General features: G+C 32.1%; 1 protein-coding gene across 6 annotated transcripts in view; it reads right to left on the minus strand.

The window, feature by feature from the left end:
* Rtnl1 (reticulon) overlaps positions 1 to 20,035 on the minus strand; it is a 113,500-nt gene that overhangs the window by 65,923 nt on the left and 27,542 nt on the right. For 2 of the 6 annotated variants that reach the window (XM_073971557.1, XM_073971556.1), the window contains exon 2: positions 12,544 to 12,579. The exons of 2 other annotated variants lie outside the window; for them this stretch is intronic. In XM_073971557.1, the coding sequence (XP_073827658.1) occupies positions 12,544 to 12,579 (36 nt within the window). Of the gene's footprint in view, positions 1 to 12,543; positions 12,580 to 13,049; positions 14,061 to 20,035 lie in introns of those variants that run through there. 2 more of the 6 variants (XM_073971560.1, XM_073971590.1) reach the window with 2 other exon arrangements.

Genomic DNA, 20,035 nt, shown 5'->3' on the forward strand with positions numbered 1-20,035 from the left:
GTACCTTTCAGGCTTTTATCTCAGGAAGTATGGACTTGCCCCTGATGAAACTTAAACCGTCGTATGAAGAGCAGTGAATACAAGTTGCTACAGTAAAAATCAAAGCAATTCGAGAGCAGGTCCGAAACTGAACTCTTCCTAAATTTTTTGTGGGAGGTACCCGAAGGAGTGGACCGATTGAGTCCATATTGGAACCTCATCTAATTCCGGTAGAAATTTTACGATGTGCAAAATATCGACCAAATCGATTACTTCCTTGAAGAGTTATCGTGCGCACAAATTTTCCGAACATTTCCGAACTTTTGTGGGGGAGGTACCGGAAGGAGTGGACCGATATAACCCATCTTCGAACTTAAACTAACATTCACACCATAGTTGTTCATGGCATCTGCGACTGTATTCGTGTGAATGCTATTTAAACCTGCTTGATAGGCTTGTTGACCAAGAGGTTCTCTCTTGTAATGTTGTACCTCTTTTTCTAGGTCATGAAGGTGCTTTCTGACATGTCTGAAAGGGGGGTGTCCTATCCACCATATGTTGATTATGATGGCTCTCACGGTTACCCTCCAGGAAGTACTGCAACGAGAGCATGTCATTGTGTTGCTGTTGCTGTGTTACTGGAAGAATCTTTGTGTCTTCCAGAAAGAAGTAGACCCCCTGCATCAGTTCTCAGGCCGGCGGTCTGACAGGTTTAAATATTTTTCCATAGCATATCGTTTATATTTGTGAACCAAACTAGCGCCGCATAGCTCACCACAGACCGACCGATCGCGTTATAAGTGCTCAACAAAGTTTATTTATCTGCACCCGAAGTGCTAATGGCTAGGGACTTGATGACCTTGTTCCTACATCTCTGATTGTCGCAGATAGCTGTGGCATGCCCGGACGAAATGAATATACTGTCGAATGTGACCCCAGCATTTTGTGATTGTTTGTGTTCGGAATTCTGCTACCATCGACCATGACATTCCTTCACAAAAAACATGATTGTTGAACTTTGGTTAGGAAAGTACCAGAAGATGTTAACCATCCAAGACCTTCTCGGAAATTGATGTACGTTTGATAGAAATATCACCATAGAATTTTTTAGAGCTTTTAAACCATTATCTTCAGAATCACAAGGACTATCTTCGATAGAAATATAAGTGGTGTTGTCCGATATAGACCTTCTTGAACTTAATGTACCTTTGGAAGAAATTTTACTTTGTACAAATTTCCGGCCAAATTGGATGCTCATTTCTTAAGTTATAGTGCCCACCACCAATTTTAGTTGGTCACCGTATAATTTTTTTGCCTTTCGGTCCTTTTTTTGAGCTTTTAGGTAATTATGTGAGGAAGTATGGACTTGCCCACAAACAATATTTTATCGTTGTTCTCAGGTGCGCTAGGCATACATTCAGCGAAAAATTTGAAGCCGTTCCTCCAACTGGCATTAAACAGCAATTTTTTTTTAAGTGCTCTGAGAGAGCTACCCGAAGCTGTTGCCCAATATTGACATATTCTTGGAACTTGTTGTACATTTGGAAGAAATGTTACGTTCGGAAAAGTTCCAGCCAAATCGGATATTCAATTCATATGTTCATCGTAATAGGGGCACCTAGCAAACTCTGCCCTAAGCAAATTTTAAAACGATCCGACAGTTAGTCCTAAGCTGCTCTTTGTCGAAAATTTTTATGTGCGAGTTACCTGAAGGAGTACACCGATTTATCCATATTAGAACCTGATCTAAGTCTGAGAAAAATATTATCAACTTCTGTGTGGAAGGTACCCAAAAGAGTAGAACGATATGACCCATCTTTGAACTTGATCTAAGTTTTGACAAAATATTACAAGAACCAAAATTTGGAACAAATCGGTTGATCCGTTCAAGTGTTATCATGCGCACCTGCAAGCCAGAGGAACAAACTAACTAACGGATAGATCCACATAACCTGCTTAAATAATCTGTAATATCAAAAATGTGATAAATCTTCCATATTAAACACGTAATGTGGATAAATTATCCATATTATCTACATAATGCGGATAAAATATCCATATTATCCACCTAAGATCATATTATCCACATAATGTGGATAAGCTATCCATAATCTACACTTAACGTGGATCAACTATCGATATTATAATCATAAAGTTGATAAATTATCCATATCATCCACAAACGTAGACAAATTATCCATCACGTGGATAAATTATCATCCACGTTGATAAATTATCCATATTATCCACATTACTTGAATAATCTATCCACATAACGTGGACAAATTATCCGTATTATCCAAATAACGAGGATAAACCACTCATGTTATCGACGTAAAGAGGATAAAGTATCGATATTATCCACATAACGTGGACAAATTATCCGTAATATCCACATACCTGGATGCATTATCAATATTATCCACATAACAAGTATAAACTCCTCATATTATCCACATAACGAGGATAAATGATCAATATTATCCACATAAAGTGGACAAATTATACGTATTATCCACATACGTGGATACATTATCCATATTATCCACATAACAAGGATAAACTCCTCATATTATCCACATAGCGAGGATAAATTATCCACATTATCCAAATAACGTGGACAAATTATCCGTATTATCCACATACGTGCATAAGTTATCCATATTATCCTCATAATGTGGATAAATTATCCATATTGTCCACATAACGTAGACAAATTATCCATATTATCCACATAGATATATTATCCTCATAATGTGGATAAATTACTCATATAATCCACATAACGAGGATAAACTATCGATATTATCCACATAACATGGACAAATTATCCATATTATCCACATAACGTGAATTAATTTTCCATATAATCTTCATAATGTGTATAAATTATCTATATTATCCACATAGCGTGGATAAATTATCAATATTATCCACATAACGTGGACAAACATTATCCTCATAAAGTGGATAAAATATGCATACTATCCACATAACGAGGATAAACTATCCATATTATTCAAATAACTTGAATAACTTATCCATATTATGAACATAGAGTGGATAAATAATTCATATTATCCACGTGGACAAATTATCTGTATTATCCACATTGCGTGGATAAACTATCCAACTATCCACAGTGTGAATAAATTATCTTTTTTTATCCACATCGCGTGGTTAAATTACCCATATTATCCACATAACGTGGGCAAATTATCCAAATAACGTGTAAAAATTATCCACATAATGTGGATAAATGATCCATATTATGCACATAACGTGGATAAATTATCCACATTATCCATAAGCGTAGATAAATTATGCATATTATCAACATAACGCGGATAAATTATCCATATTATTCACATAACGTGGGTAAATTATATATGTGGATAAAATAACCAAATAATTTGGATAAATTATTCATATTGTTCACCTAACGAGGACAAATTATCCATATTATCTACATAACGTGTGTAAACTATCCCTATTATCCACATAACGTGGATAATATATCCACTATCAGAAAAGTTGTCCATGTTATCCTAATTAAAGGAATATTTTTGATAGTTTTATTTAATTGAATTAATTGAGCTATCATGACCTAAGAAGTTTGTATTGAAAAGTGAACCTGGATCCTCTCCAACAAACAGACAATGTTGTCGAGATCTTAGCATTCTAAGCCACTATCAAACTTCCGAAGTGGAAGGCATTACAGTTAAAAAAGGCTTCAAAAATACTTCACAACTGCAAATTTACAATAAGTTTAGTTATATCGTCACCTGAAATGCCCAAAGATGTAACCCTTAACGTAACCCTTTGATGGTTACGTCTTTGGGCATTTCAGGTGACGATATACAAGTTTTCAAACTCAGCCTTTGTCTAGCACCACATCTAAGTATGCCTGATGAGCTGAATTAAATCACCAGCGAAACGATCGTAGCATATTGGTTGGATTTGTGTGGACTTCGCTAGATATCACTTTTTCAATACAAACTCCTTAGGTCGTGATAGCTCAATTAATTCAATTAAATAAAACTCTCACAAATAAATGACCTTCGTCCTAATAAGACAACAATTAAATAAAAAGGAATATTTTGTTTTTCTTTCTTTTTTTCAAATTATCCACTTTACCCAAATAACGTGGAACAACATGGATAAATGATCCAGGTTTACGAAATACCGTGAATATACCACCCATGAAATAAGTAATTTCACTTAGCAACAGCTTGAGCATGAGGTACTTTACAGCTATCCATATCAAGTCTTCAAATCATGACTCATAATGGTTTCAAGTTTAGTATGTTGTAGCATGTGGCCGACCATATTTAGACTGAATATAAATCAATCAAAAATTTCCACATTATTCATAACAATTTTTTTTCTTATAAATATTCATTTATTTCATCTCTTTGTGCTCTGCAATTCATTTGAAGAAAAAGTACCGGCCGGTTTATTTCGCTGAGTGTGGAGGTTGCATGTCTTTTACTTCGTTCTTTTATTCTTTTTGATAAACTCAATGTAGGTGTCTTCACATAAGTTTTGCTAACTGTACAAAGTCTTTTTTGTTTCAAATCGGTTTTCAAGTTTCTTTTTGTAATTTTCCGCATTAGTAATTATAGAGCGGCCATAACTCATTAACAAATTCTTTGCTTTTGGCTAATTGTTGTTAACATTCATGGGCAAGTTAAGGGGAGGCGGAGGTATGTACAACTGGCTGAGTATGTAGCTATAGGGCGTACTTTTTGTAGCATGACCTTCAAAGCAAATGTGGTGAGAAACTTTGAAAAACATTAAAGAAAATATGAATGAATATCAAAGTGAACTGGAGTGTTGGAGAGCGATTTAAATAAGCTACTTAGGGAGACAATCTTTAGAGGAATGTATCCAAATTGCCCACTATTACAAAGGATTTAAGTAATTCAGCTTAGCTCTTGATTATGAGGCAACAAAAATACCTATGGACGTAGGCAAAGAAAGTCAATTTATTTGAAAATGTTGCCTATTAGGGCGAAGATCATTTTTAATATTAATTTTAACGATGGTTTTTGCAAGGGGAAAAGAAAAGACAAAGACTTAAACCCACACAACCACTACTATGTGACATGTTTCGCCTTTGGTAGAGGCTTATCAGACATATCGGATGTGGAATGGCTTCGCTGTCATCGAACTTTTCCTCTTTAAAATGCATTTTCATTCACATTTGTATGCCCTCAATTCCCCTTAAAAATTTCTAGAGTACCATTGTTCCTAACCCAACTCTTATTGGTAAACCAAATTAGGAAATTCAAGTTATAACCTCTAATTAATGCTTTAAGCTTTGTAATCAATTTACATTTTCGGTAACTTTGCAGACCCACAAGGCGTGTGATTAACCTCTCACCTGGACAAGACATTCAATTTAGGGTGTTGGCAAACAATAGCAGCAACAACAAATAATTTTATTCATGTCTGGGAAAATTGTTTACAGGAACACGTCATATTGGAAGTTAGCCAAAAAGAAGGAACACCAAAAAAGGGCAATAAAAACAACAATAAAATTAACCCCAAAAAACAAATAGCCAAACATAAATTATGGATAACACCCCAGAAGAAGAAAAAAGTCCGCATAATGTTAAAAAGACCGAAAAAATGACGTCATTTGGAAAATAATACCACCAAACAAGCTGGAGAGAAAAAAGGTTGTTCACATTGTTAGCCAAGCGAAAATGTACACCGCAAAAAGCCAAACAACCAAGAAGTAAAAGAGGAAAAAAGAGCAAAAACAAAAAACACCAACAGTCGTCGTCAGTCAGTAATAAAATTATTGAAATGTGAGAATGTTAAAGAAACCTGCAATTTATTTTCGTCTTACAAGTTCAAATTCCACATGACTCCAGCAGTAACAGAAAAAAAGAGACAAGATAAAAGAAACGAAAGGGAGACGCGAGGAGAGCAGAGAAAAATTTGTTGCAAACCATGCAATGTGAAGCCGAAAAAAACCTTAATTACGTTTTAAAATTTAATTAGTTTTTCTTTGTGGAAAATTTAAAAGCTCTCTAAATTGGCATGTTTTTCCTCTTTCTTCTTTTTTTTTGTTCTCCATGTAAATCAGGTCTGGGGTCTAGTGGGTGGGCATATGGTTTAGTAGATTTGTTAACTAACGAGGAGGTAGAAAAAAGAAAAACTATTGATTTTTCTTTTTTGATATGTATGTATGTATGTATGTCGTTGGATGACTGCATAAATGCATCGAATGCACCACACACATCCTTAGAAACAATTTCTGCGAAAAGAAATACATGCATATGTAAAAAATGATACAAATCATAGTTTACATGCCCAGGGGGGTACGCCTACATATTGTTACAAGTGGCCTAAGTGGCATACAAGGGGGGTACGTAGTATTTTCTTTGACTGTGTGTGAAAAGTCATTAAGAAATACAAAATGAAGGATAATAATTGCAAGTTACAATCTAATAGTCCTCGTTTTACTATACGATACTGATTGCATTAATGACGTTTACACCGAATATAAAGTTAAATAGCATGCATTATTCAATGTTATTTAATTTTATATTCGACGAAAACTTGTCCATATTATCCAAATAAAATGGATAAATTTTCCATATTATACACATAACATGGATAAAATATCCATATTATTGATATTTTATATCAACGAAAAATTTTTCACATTATTCACATAACGGGGATAAATTTTCCATATTATGCACATAACATGGATAAAATATTCATATTATCACCATCAGCACAACGAGGATAAAATATCTATATTATCCACGTAGCATAGATAACACATTACCCACATAGTGTGGATAATTGGATAAAATTATCCATATTATTCACGTGAATAAAATATTAACATTATCCACATTACGTGGATAATTTAAGGTAAACACAAAATGGATAAAATATTCACATTATCCATATTATCCACATAACGTGGATAAATTATCCATATTATCCACATAACGTGGATAAATTATCCATATTATCCACATAACGTGGATAAATTATCCATCTTATCTACATAACGTGGATAAATTATCCATATTATCCACATAACGTGGATAAATTATCCATATTATCCACATAACGTGGATAAATTATCCATATTATCCACATAACGTGGATAAATTATCCATATTATCCACAAAACGTGGATAAATTATCTATATCATTAGTTTATCCACGTTATGCTGATAGTTTATCGAAGTTATGTGGATAATATGGATAATTAATGCACGTTGTGTAAATAATATGGATAATTTATCCACGTTATGTAGATAAGATGGATAATTTATCCACGTTATGTGGATAATATGGATAATTTATCCACGTTATGTGGATAATATGGATAATTTATCCACGTTATGTGGATAATATGGATAATTTATCCACGTTATGTGGATAATATGGATAATTTATCCACGTTATGTGGATAATATGGATAATATATCCAAGTTATGTGGATAATATGGATAATTTATCCACGTTATGTGGATAAGATGGATAATTTATCCACGTTATGTGGATAATATGGATAATTTATCCACGTTATGTGGATAATATGGACAATTTATCCATGTATTTGGATAATATGGATAATTTATCCACCTTATGTGGATAACATGAATAATTTATACACGTTATGTGGATAATATGTGTAGTTTATCCACGTTATGAGGATAATGTGGATAATTAATCTACGTTTTGTGGATAACATGGATAGTTTATCCACTTTATGTGGATAATATGAATGTTATCCACGTTATGTGGTTAATATGGATATATTATCCAATTTATATGGGTAATATGGATTATTATTATCCACGGGGATAAACTATACATATTATTCACATTACATGGATAAAATATACATACTATCCACATAGTGTATATAAATTATCCATATTATTCATATAAATTGAATAATTTATCCATATCATCCACACAACGAGGATTAATTATCCATATTACTCACATAACGTGGATAACATCCATATTATCCACATAAAGTGGATAAACTATTCATATTATCCTCATATCGTGGTTTAATTATTCACATTATCCACATAACGTGGATAAACTATCCATATTATCCACATAACGTGGATAAACTATCCATATTATCCACATAATGTGGATAAACTATCCATATAATCCACATAACGTGGATAAACTATATTATCCACATAACGTGGATAAATTATCAATAAAGTGAATAATAAAGAGGACAAATTATCCATATTATCCACATAACGTGGCTAAATTATCCACGTAAAGTGGATAAATTATCCATATTATCCAAATACATGGATAAATTGTTCATATTATCCAAATAAAATGGATAAAATATCCATATTATCTACATAACGTGGATAAAACATCCATATTATCCAAATAACACAGACATTTATTCCATATTATCCGCACAACGTGGATAAGCTATCCATATTATCTACATAAAGTGGATAAAGTATCAATATTATCCAATTAAAATGGATAAATTATCCATATTATCCACATAATCACTAAAGTGGATAATAAAGAGCACAAATTATCCATATTATCCACATAACGTGGCTAAATTATCCACGTAAAGTGGATAAATTATCCATATTATCCAAATACATGGATAAATTGTCCATATTATCCAAATAAAATGGATAAATTATCCATATTATCTACATAACGTGGATAAAACATCCATATTATCCAAATAACATAGATATTTTTTCCATATTATCCGCACAACGCGGATAAGCTATCCATATTATCTACATAGATTGGATAAACTATCCATATTATCCAAACAGAGTTGATAAATTACCAATATTATCCACATAACGTGGATAAATCCATATTATCCACATAGAGTGGATAATCTATTCATATTATCCACATAGAGTGGATAAATTATCCATATTATCCACATAACGTGGATAAAATGCCCATATTATCCAAATACTTGGATAAATTGTCCATATTATACAAATAAAACGGATAAATTATCCATGTTATCCACATAACGTGGATAAATTATCCATATCATCCACATAACGTGGATAAATTTAACATATTATCCACACAACGTAGATAAACTATATCCTATTATCCACATAGTTGGATAAATTATTCATATTATCCACATAGCATGTATAGCCTATCCGTATTATCCACGTAAATTAATTATAAATTATACATATTATCCATATAGAGTGGATAAGTTATACATGTTATCCACATAGAGCGGATGAACTATCCACATTATCCAAATAACGTGGATAAATTATCCATATTGTCCACATTATCCAAATAACGTGGATAAATTATCCATATCATCCACATAACGTGGATAAAATATCCATATTATCCACATAACGTACATACATTTTCCATATTATCCACACAACGTGGATAAGCTATCCATATTATCTACATAGAGTGGATAAACTATTCATATTATCCACATAGAGTGGATAAATTATTCATATTATCCACATAACGTGGATAAAATATCCATATTATCCACATAAGGTGGATAAATTATCCATATTATCCACATAACGTGGATAAATTATCCATACCATCCACATAACGTGGATAAATTTAACATATTATCCACACAACGTGGATAAACTATCCTATTATCCACATAGATGGATAAATTATCCACATGCTATGTTGATTATCCATATTATCCACATAACGTGGATAAAATATCCATATTACACACATAAATTTTCCATATTAACCACACAACGTGGATAAACTATCCATATTATCTAAATACATGGATAAATTGTCCATATTATCTAAATAAAATGGATAAATTATCCATATTATCCAAATAACGTGGATAAAATATCCATATTATCCACATAGTGTGGATAAACTATTCATATTATCCACACAGAGTTGATAAATTACCCATCTTATCCACATAGAGTGGATAAACTATTTATATTATCCACATAGAGTGGATAAACTATTCATATTATCAACATAGAGTGGATAAATTTTCCATATTATCCACATAAATTGGATAAAATGCCCATATTATCCATATAACGTGGATAAAATATCCATATTAACCACATAACGTGGATAAATTACCTATTATCCATATAACGTGGATAAAATATACATATTATCCACATAAAGTGGATAAATTATCCATATTATCCAAATACTGGGTACCACCGTGGTGCAATGGTATGCACGCCCGCCTTGCACGCAGAAGGTCGGGGGTTCGATTCCCCGGCCAGGCAAAATCAAACATTTTTCAACGGTGGCAAAATACCCCTCAGTAATGTTGGCGACATTTTCTGAGTATTTCAGCCTTGAAAAACTTCTCCATAAGTGGTGTCTTAAGACACGCCGTTCGGACTCGGCGATAAACAGTAGGTCCCATATCATTGAGCTAAATATGAATCGGGGTGCACTCATTGATATGAGAGAAGTCTCCCTTGTCCCGTATGGGATGTTGTGGAATAATGTTTTTTTTGTTTTATCCAAATACTTGGATAAATTGTCCATATTAAACAAATAAAATGGATAAATTATCCATATTATCCACATTACGTGGATAAATTTTGCATATTATACACATAACGTGGATAATTTATCCACATAGAGTGGATAAACTATTCATATTATCCACATAGAGTGGATAAATTATCCATATTATCCACACAAATTGGATAAAATTCCCATATTATCCATATAACGTGGATAAAATATCCATATTATCCACATAAAGTGGATAAAATGTCCATATTATCCACATAAAGTGGATAAAATGTCCATATTATCCAAATACATGGATAACTGGTCCATATTATCCAAATAAAATGGATATATTATCCACATAACGTGGACAAACTATCCATATTATTCACACAACGTGGATAAAATATAGATATTTTCAACATAACGTGCTATCTAAATAGCAATCAAATAACTTACAATTCTGAAAAGAAATCGTATAAAATCTACGCTCCGAGGCATCCTTTTTGATTTAAATTAAATTACACTGTGCTACAGTGAAAATTTGCAGGGGTTCTAATGCATAAATTCGGTTTTGTGGGAGTCCACAGAAGACGAAAATGCCTTTGGTTTCTTTGAGTCACTTCGGGTTTTCATTTTATAACGGTAAATGTAGTGAAAAATGGGCTTTCTTGGATTTTCAACTTTAAACGGACATTACTTCTTTTTTCCACAACCGATTTGCACACACTGTTTTTCGTTATAAAGGGGAGAGTAATGCCTTTCGAACAAGCCATAGATTTTTTAAATCGGTTAACAAATGGCTAAGTAATAGTGGTTTAAGTGTGACAAAAACGCATTAAAAAACAGTAAAATGTTTTTCCTTGTGCTCTAGGCTGCGTAAATGACACTTAACTGTACAATTATTTACTGTTAGCAAGTAGGAAATTTAGTTGGCTTTCCAAAATGGGAAAAACCAACAAAATCCGTTGAAAAATGAATGCGTTATGGTATTTTTGGGGTTTCAATTTTTTGGTTTTTTTCATATTTTCCTTTATAAAACATTGATACCTTGTGCGTAATTGTTAAGCAGGATAATCACAACTAGAATCATAGATGCTAAGATACCCATCTTTTATAAAGGAAAATATGAAAAAAACCAAAAAGTTGAAATACAAAAGATGCCGTAACGCATTCATTTTTCAACCGATTTCGCTGGTTTTTCCCATTTTGGAAAGCCAACTAAATTTCCTACTTGTTAACAGTAAATAATTGTACAGTTAGGTGTCGTTTACGCAGCCTAGAGCACAAGGAAAAACATTTTACTGTTTTCTAATGCGTTTTTGTCACACTTAAACCACTATTATTTAGCCATTTGTTAACCGATTTTAAAAACCTATGGCTTGTTCGAAAGGCATTACTCTCCCCTTTATAATGAAATACAGTGTGTGCAAATCGGTTGTGGAAAAAAGAAGTAATGTTCGTTTAAAGTTGAAAATCCAAGAAAGCCCATTTTTCACTACATTTACCGTTATAAAATCAAAACCCGAAGTGACCCAAAGAAACCAAAGGTATTTTCGTCTTCTATGGACTCCCACAAACCCGAATTTGTGCCTCAGAAATGCTGCAAAAAAATTTTGTCTCCATTTGTATCACAGTGTTATTATTATCCAAAGTTTTTAAAAAAGCATATGTGATGAGAGTAAGAGAGAGAGAGAGTGGGGAAGGCCAAAAGTGGCCATTGAACCAAAAGAGGATATTGCAGGACAGAAAAAAGAAGGAAAAACAATTTACAAAGTGAGGCGGTAGGGAGGAAGGAAGGTTTGAGATAATGACTATTGAGGGCACCACCACTCGACAAAACCTTAATTTGCGATTCTTCAAGTAGCAGCAAAGAAGGTAAAGTTTAGTCATCTTCGGCTTTAGCCGTAAATATTTTATGCATGTTTTCTGTTCGTATTTTATAGACATATAGGCGTGTACACATTAGACATAGACCACGACGGCGACGATGTGAAAAAAAAACAGAAAAACAACAACACCAATGAACACATTTAATACACTTACCTCGTGGATGTAAGCGCTCCGGCTTAAACCAAGCGTCTGAAATTAGTATTAGATATTGATTATTTTTCAAAAAAGAAAAGGAGGAAAATTTAGAAAGCGCATTGAAACGACAAACGAACGAACGAAACCAACCACAAAAACAACAAGAAGCGATAAAACAGAAAAGAAGCAAAGAAATAAAGAAATTGGAGCAATAAATGAATAAGAATGAGAAAAAAGTTACAATAAATTTAAACATGTCGAAGGACCATTTACCACAGGCACGCACACAAATTACAACAAATTTTAAATGTTTTACAGGCTAACACCCAAATGGGGTAAGGGAAAGGGAAACAAGAATGAAAGAAGTGGCTCAAATTACAGGAAGGAAGTATATTTCTTTCTACGGGATAAAGTGAGAAGGAAAAATATGTATTAGCTTGAGTAAGGTAATCACGAGATGAGGGAGGTGGAGGGGGAGAGAGAGATAGGATAATAATTGATTTAATATTCAACTGAAAACTTACTGGGATCTAATAAGGAACACATGAAGGGACGTTTTTTGTAAACACCATTTTGTGCTGATTCTTCGACGGTATCCACCATATTTTATGTTGTTGTTGTTGTGTTGTTTTAATTAGTATTTTCTTTAATAAAAATTATTTAAATAGGTCCCAATTCTCTTTTAAAGAAAATTTGAGATGTCAATATAAACTCTTGGTTGTTGTTTCAATTTGAGGGACTTATTTGTCGTCGTAGATTGTTGTCGATGATGTCTAACTTCCAGTGGTAGACATACAGTATATATTTGTAGGTATATACTTGATATTAATTTTTTTGTTGAATGATAAAAATCTTAATAAAATATAAATAATTTATTTCACTTGCACTTGTATCAAATTCTTTTTCACTTTTTGTGTTCTTTATTTTCTTTTCTACAATTTAAAACAATTGCAATTACACAACGCAATATTGTGTCCTCACCAAAAAAAAAATTATTTGTTTTCTAAAAAGACCGTAAAACACGAACGAACGATTGTGCTGATTGTGTATCACACGTTAATACCTCGAAGTGTAACTGAAGTCATCAGCATGGGGCTCGGATTCAATTGTATTTGCAATCGACAGCAACGAGAACAAAATTGTACGAATTGTATCTACACATGTCCTTTCGTAATTGCGATTCAATTTAACGATTGCTAGACAAGGAAGACTATAGTGTTGATCCCTTAGCCCGGTCGCGACATAACCATCCAACCATACCCACTTGGATATAGAACAATGCGCAAAGCTGGGATCTGCATTAAAAGAGTGCGGCCGCTTTACCATTTTGGAGACATGTTGGTGGCGGTGCAAAGCAACAACCAACCAACCAACCCTCAATTGCAGGGAGAGAAAGAACCCCATATTCCTTGCTTTGCCTCATTTTGACATTTCATTTTCAACGTTGATTCGCAAAGTGGAAAAAATTCCATTCAAACGGAAAAGCATCACAAACAATTTTGGAATCTATTCGCCCAACCAACCAACCATCCATTGATTTTACTATAAAATGTGGAGCCCACCATCAGTATACTCTTTTCGTTGTATTTAGGGGTTGCCTGCCTCTCATGGAACCTGCGCATTGCAGGAAAGCTCCACAATTTATCAAACAATAAAAAAGAGCTTAATTCCCATAGACACTGTTGCTGCAGATTCTAGCAATGCATCATTATGGTCACCACCATCATCCATCCATCGTTCATTATCCAGCAAAGTTCTGGTGTATGGAAAGCTAATAGAATGTATAAACAAATCATCATCTGGATTGTGATGCAATAGTGGAAGTATTTAATGACAAATCCACATGACTACTTGATTTTCGTTCACATACAAGAGGGTAAACATATGGAGAGCATTTGAATTGAAGAATGGGTGGGGAGGAGGGAGTGCTAGTCATTTTGCAGTAATCAAAATAAGGGAATTGTTATATATTTTCAGCACAATGAGGGTATATCTGTTGTTTTTGTTGTAAAATATTATTGTACCACATGATTTAGTATGCTGAAATGATGTGGCCATATTTATTTGACAGAAGGAGAACTTAGTATTCGGAACACAACTAGTCATCAGAGACTACTAAAATAAGCCTATCGAAGGCATATTATATCGTAAGACATTGTCAAATAGGAATATACATATTTCTATAGGAAGTCAATGATTTTATTAACATATCCTGGTAGGAGAGCTGAAAGAGTTTGGCGGAATTTAGAATAAGCTAATCTCAGGAAAGTTAGCAGGATTGTCTCCAACATACTAATGCCTCGAAAATATTATTTAAAAAATCCACGTTCAGGGCCCTAAAAACGCTTCAAAAATATTCTTTAAAAAATCCAGGTGCCTCAAAAATATTTTTTAAAAAAATCCAGGTGCCTCAAAAATATTCTTTGAAAAATCCATCCGTTCAAGGCCCAACTAATCTCTCAAAAATATTCCAAAAAAAAAAGACTACAATATTCTTTATAAAAATTCAGGTGCCTCAAACAATTTTTTTAAATCCAGGTGCCTCAAACAATTTTTTTTAAATCCAGGTGCCTCAAAAATATTCTTTAAAAAATCCATGTGCCTCAAAAATATTCTTTAAAAAAATCCAGGTATTTAAAAAAAATATATGTTCTTTAAAAAATCCACGTGCCTCAAAAATATTCTTTAAAAATCCACGTGCCTAAAAAATTCTTTGAAAAATCCAGGTGCCTCAAAAATATTCTTTGAAAAATCCAGGTGCCTCAAAAATATTCTTTAAAAAATCCACGTGCCTCAAAAATATTCTTTAAAAAATCCACGTGCCTCAAAAATATTCTTTAAAAAATCCACTTGCCTCAAAAATATTCTTTAAAAAATCCAGGTGCCTCAACAATATTCTTTAAAAAATCCAGGTGCCTCAAAAATATTCTTTAAAAAATCCACGTGCCTCAAAAATATTCTTTAAAAAATCCACGTTCAAAAATACTCTTTAAAAAATCCACGTGCCTTAAAAAATTCTTTGAAAAATCCAGGTGCCTCAACAATATTCTTTAAAAAATCCAGGTGCCTCAAAAATATTCTTTAAAAAATCCACGTGCCTCAAAAATATTCTTTAAAAAATCCACGTGCCTCAAAAATATTCTTTAAAAACTCCACGTGCCTCCAAAAGATTCCTTAAAAAATCCACGTGCCTCAAAAATATTCTTTAAAAAATCCACGTACCTCAAAAATATTCTTTAAAAAATCCACGTGCCTCAAAAATATTCTTTAAAAAATCCACGTGCTTCAAAAATATTCTTTAAAAAATCAACGTGCCTCAAAAATAATCTTTAAAAAAATCCACGTGCCTCAAAAATATTCTTTAAAAAATCCACGTGCCTCAAAAATATTCTTTAAAAAATCCACGTGCCTCAAAAATATTCTTTAAAAAATCCACGTGCCTCAAAAATATTCTTTAAAAAATCCACGTGCCTCAAAAATATTCTTTAAAAAATCCACGTGCCTCAAAAATATTCTTTAAAAAATCCACGTGCCTCAAAAATATTCTTTAAAAAATCCACGTGCCTCAAAAATATTCTTTAAAAAATCCACGTGCCTCAAAAATATTCTTTAAAAAATCCACGTGCCTCAAAAATATTCTTTAAAAAATCCACGTGCCTCAAAAATATTCTTTAAAAAATCCACGTGCCTCAAAAATATTTTTTAAAAAATCCACGTGCCTCAAAAATATTCTTTAAAAAATCCACGTGCCTCAAAAATATTCTTTAAAAAATCCACGTGCCTCAAAAATATTCTTTAAAAAATCCACGTGCCTCAAAAATATTTTTTAAAAAATCCACGTGCCTCAAAAATATTCTTTAAAAAATCCACGTGCCTCAAAAATATTCTTTAAAAAATCCACGTGCCTCAAAAATATTCTTTAAAAAATCCACGTGCCTCAAAAATATTCTTTAAAAAATCCACGTGCCTCAAAAATATTCTTTAAAAAATCCAGGTGCCTCAAAAATATTCTTTAAAAAATCCACGTGCCTCAAAAATATTCTTTAAAAAATCCACGTGCCTCAAAAATATTCTTTAAAAAATCCACGTGCCTCAAAAATATTCTTTAAAAAATCCACGTGCCTCAAAAATATTCTTTAAAAAATCCACGTGCCTCAAAAATATTCTTTAAAAAATCCACGTGCCTCAAAAATATTCTTTAAAAAATCCACGTGCCTCAAAAATATTCTTTAAAAAATCCACGTGCCTCAAAAATATTCTTTAAAAAATCCACGTGCCTCAAAAATATTCTTTAAAAAATCCACGTGCCTCAAAAATATTCTTTAAAAAATCCACGTTCAAAAATATTTCTTAAAAAAAACACGTTACAAAATATTCTTTAAAAAATCCACGTGCCTCGAAAATATTCTTTAAAAAATCCACGTGCCTCGAAAATATTCTTTAAAAAATCCACGTGCCTCAAAAATATTCTTTAAAAAATCCACATGACTCAAAAATATTCTTTAAAAAATCCACGTGCCTCAAAAATATTCTTTAAAAAATCCACGTGCCTCAAAAATATTCTTTAAAAAATCCACGTGCCTCACAAATATTCCTTAAAAAATCCACCTGCCTCAAAAATATTCCTTAAAAAATCCACGTGCCTCAAAAATATTTTTTAAAAAATCCACGTGACTCAAAAATATTCTTTAAAAAATCCACGTGCCTCAAAAATATTGTTTAAAAAATCCACGTGCCTCAAAAATATTGTTTAAAAAATCCACGTGCCTCAAAAATATTGTTTAAAAAATCCACGTGCCTCAAAAATATTGTTTAAAAAATCCACGTGCCTCAAAAATATTCTTTAAAAAATCCACGTGCCTCAAAAATATTCTTTAAAAAATCCACGTGCCTCAAAAATATTATTTAAAAAAATCAACGGACCTCAAAAATATTCTTTAAAAAATCCACGTGCCTCAAAAATATTCTTTAAAAAATCCACGTGCCTCAAAAATATTCTTTAAAAAATCCACGTGCCTCAAAAATATTCTTTAAAAAATCCACGTGCCTCAAAAATATTCTTTAAATAATCCACGTGCCTCAAAAATATTCTTTAAAAAATCCACGTGCCTCAAAAATATTCTTTAAAAAATCCACGTGCCTCAAAAATATTCTTTAAAAAATCCACGTGCCTCAAAAATATTCTTTAAAAAATCCACGTGCCTCAAAAATATTCTTTAAAAAATCCACGTGCCTCAAAAATATTCTTTAAAAAATCCACGTGCCTCAAAAATATTCGTTAAAAAATCCACGTGCCTCAAAAATATTCGTTAAAAAATCCACGTGCCTCAAAAATATTCTTTAAAAAATCCACATGCCTCAAAAATATTATTTAAAAAATCCACGTGCCTCAAAAATATTCTTTAAAAAATCCACGTGCCTCAAAAATATTCTTTAAAAATCCACGTGCCTCAAAAATATTCTTTAAAAAATCCACGTGCCTCAAAAATATTCTTTAAAAAATCCACGTGCCTCAAAAATATTCTTTAAAAAATCCACGTGCCTCAAAAATATTCTTTAAAAAATCCACGTGCCTCAAAAATATTCTTTAAAAAATCCACTTGCCTCAAAAATATTCTTTAAAAAATCCACGTGCCTCAAAAATATTCTTTAAAAAATCCACGTGCCTCAAAAATATTCTTTAAAAAATCCACGTGCCTCAAAAATATTCTTTAAAAAATCCACGTGCCTCAAAAATATTTTTTAAAAAATCCACGTGCCTCAAAAATATTCTTTAAAAAATCCACGTGCCTCAAAAATATTCTTTAAAAAATCCACGTGCCTCAAAAATATTCTTTAAAAAATCCACGTGCCTCAAAAATATTTTTTAAAAAATCCACGTGCCTCAAAAATATTCTTTAAAAAATCCACGTGCGTCAAAAATATTCTTTAAAAAATCCACGTGCCTCAAAAATATTCTTTAAAAAATCCACGTGCCTCAAAAATATTCTTTAAAAAATCCACGTGCCTCAAAAATATTCTTTAAAAAATCCAGGTGCCTCAAAAATATTCTTTAAAAAATCCACGTGCCTCAAAAATATTCTTTAAAAAATCCACGTGCCTCAAAAATATTCTTTAAAAAATCCACGTGCCTCAAAAATATTCTTTAAAAAATCCACGTGCCTCAAAAATATTCTTTAAAAAATCCACGTGCCTCAAAAATATTCTTTAAAAAATCCACGTGCCTCAAAAATATTCTTTAAAAAATCCACGTGCCTCAAAAATATTCTTTAAAAAATCCACGTGCCTCAAAAATATTCTTTAAAAAATCCACGTGCCTCAAAAATATTCTTTAAAAAATCCACGTGCCTCAAAAATATTCTTTAAAAAATCCACGTTCAAAAATATTTCTTAAAAAAAACACGTTACAAAATATTCTTTAAAAAATCCACGTGCCTCGAAAATATTCTTTAAAAAATCCACGTGCCTCGAAAATATTCTTTAAAAAATCCACGTGCCTCAAAAATATTCTTTAAAAAATCCACGTGACTCAAAAATATTCTTTAAAAAATCCACGTGCCTCAAAAATATTCTTTAAAAAATCCACGTGCCTCAAAAATATTCTTTAAAAAATCCACGTGCCTCACAAATATTCCTTAAAAAATCCACGTGCCTCAAAAATATTCCTTAAAAAATCCACGTGCCTCAAAAATATTTTTTAAAAAATCCACGTGACTCAAAAATATTCTTTAAAAAATCCACGTGCCTCAAAAATATTGTTTAAAAAATCCACGTGCCTCAAAAATATTGTTTAAAAAATCCACGTGCCTCAAAAATATTGTTTAAAAAATCCACGTGCCTCAAAAATATTGTTTAAAAAATCCACGTGCCTCAAAAATATTCTTTAAAAAATCCACGTGCCTCAAAAATATTCTTTAAAAAATCCACGTGCCTCAAAAATATTATTTAAAAAAATCAACGGACCTCAAAAATATTCTTTAAAAAATCCACGTGCCTCAAAAATATTCTTTAAAAAATCCACGTGCCTCAAAAATATTCTTTAAAAAATCCACGTGCCTCAAAAATATTCTTTAAAAAATCCACGTGCCTCAAAAATATTCTTTAAATAATCCACGTGCCTCAAAAATATTCTTTAAAAAATCCACGTGCCTCAAAAATATTCTTTAAAAAATCCACGTGCCTCAAAAATATTCTTTAAAAAATCCACGTGCCTCAAAAATATTCTTTAAAAAATCCACGTGCCTCAAAAATATTCTTTAAAAAATCCACGTGCCTCAAAAATATTCTTTAAAAAATCCACGTGCCTCAAAAATATTCGTTAAAAAATCCACGTGCCTCAAAAATATTCGTTAAAAAATCCACGTGCCTCAAAAATATTCTTTAAAAAATCCACATGCCTCAAAAATATTATTTAAAAAATCCACGTGCCTCAAAAATATTCTTTAAAAAATCCACGTGCCTCAAAAATATTCTTTAAAAATCCACGTGCCTCAAAAATATTCTTTAAAAA

This window comes from Musca autumnalis, unplaced genomic scaffold, assembly GCF_047663935.1.
Source record: "Musca autumnalis isolate F117 unplaced genomic scaffold, ASM4766393v1 scaffold_2, whole genome shotgun sequence".
In the NCBI taxonomy this organism is placed as follows: domain Eukaryota; kingdom Metazoa; phylum Arthropoda; class Insecta; order Diptera; family Muscidae; genus Musca; species Musca autumnalis.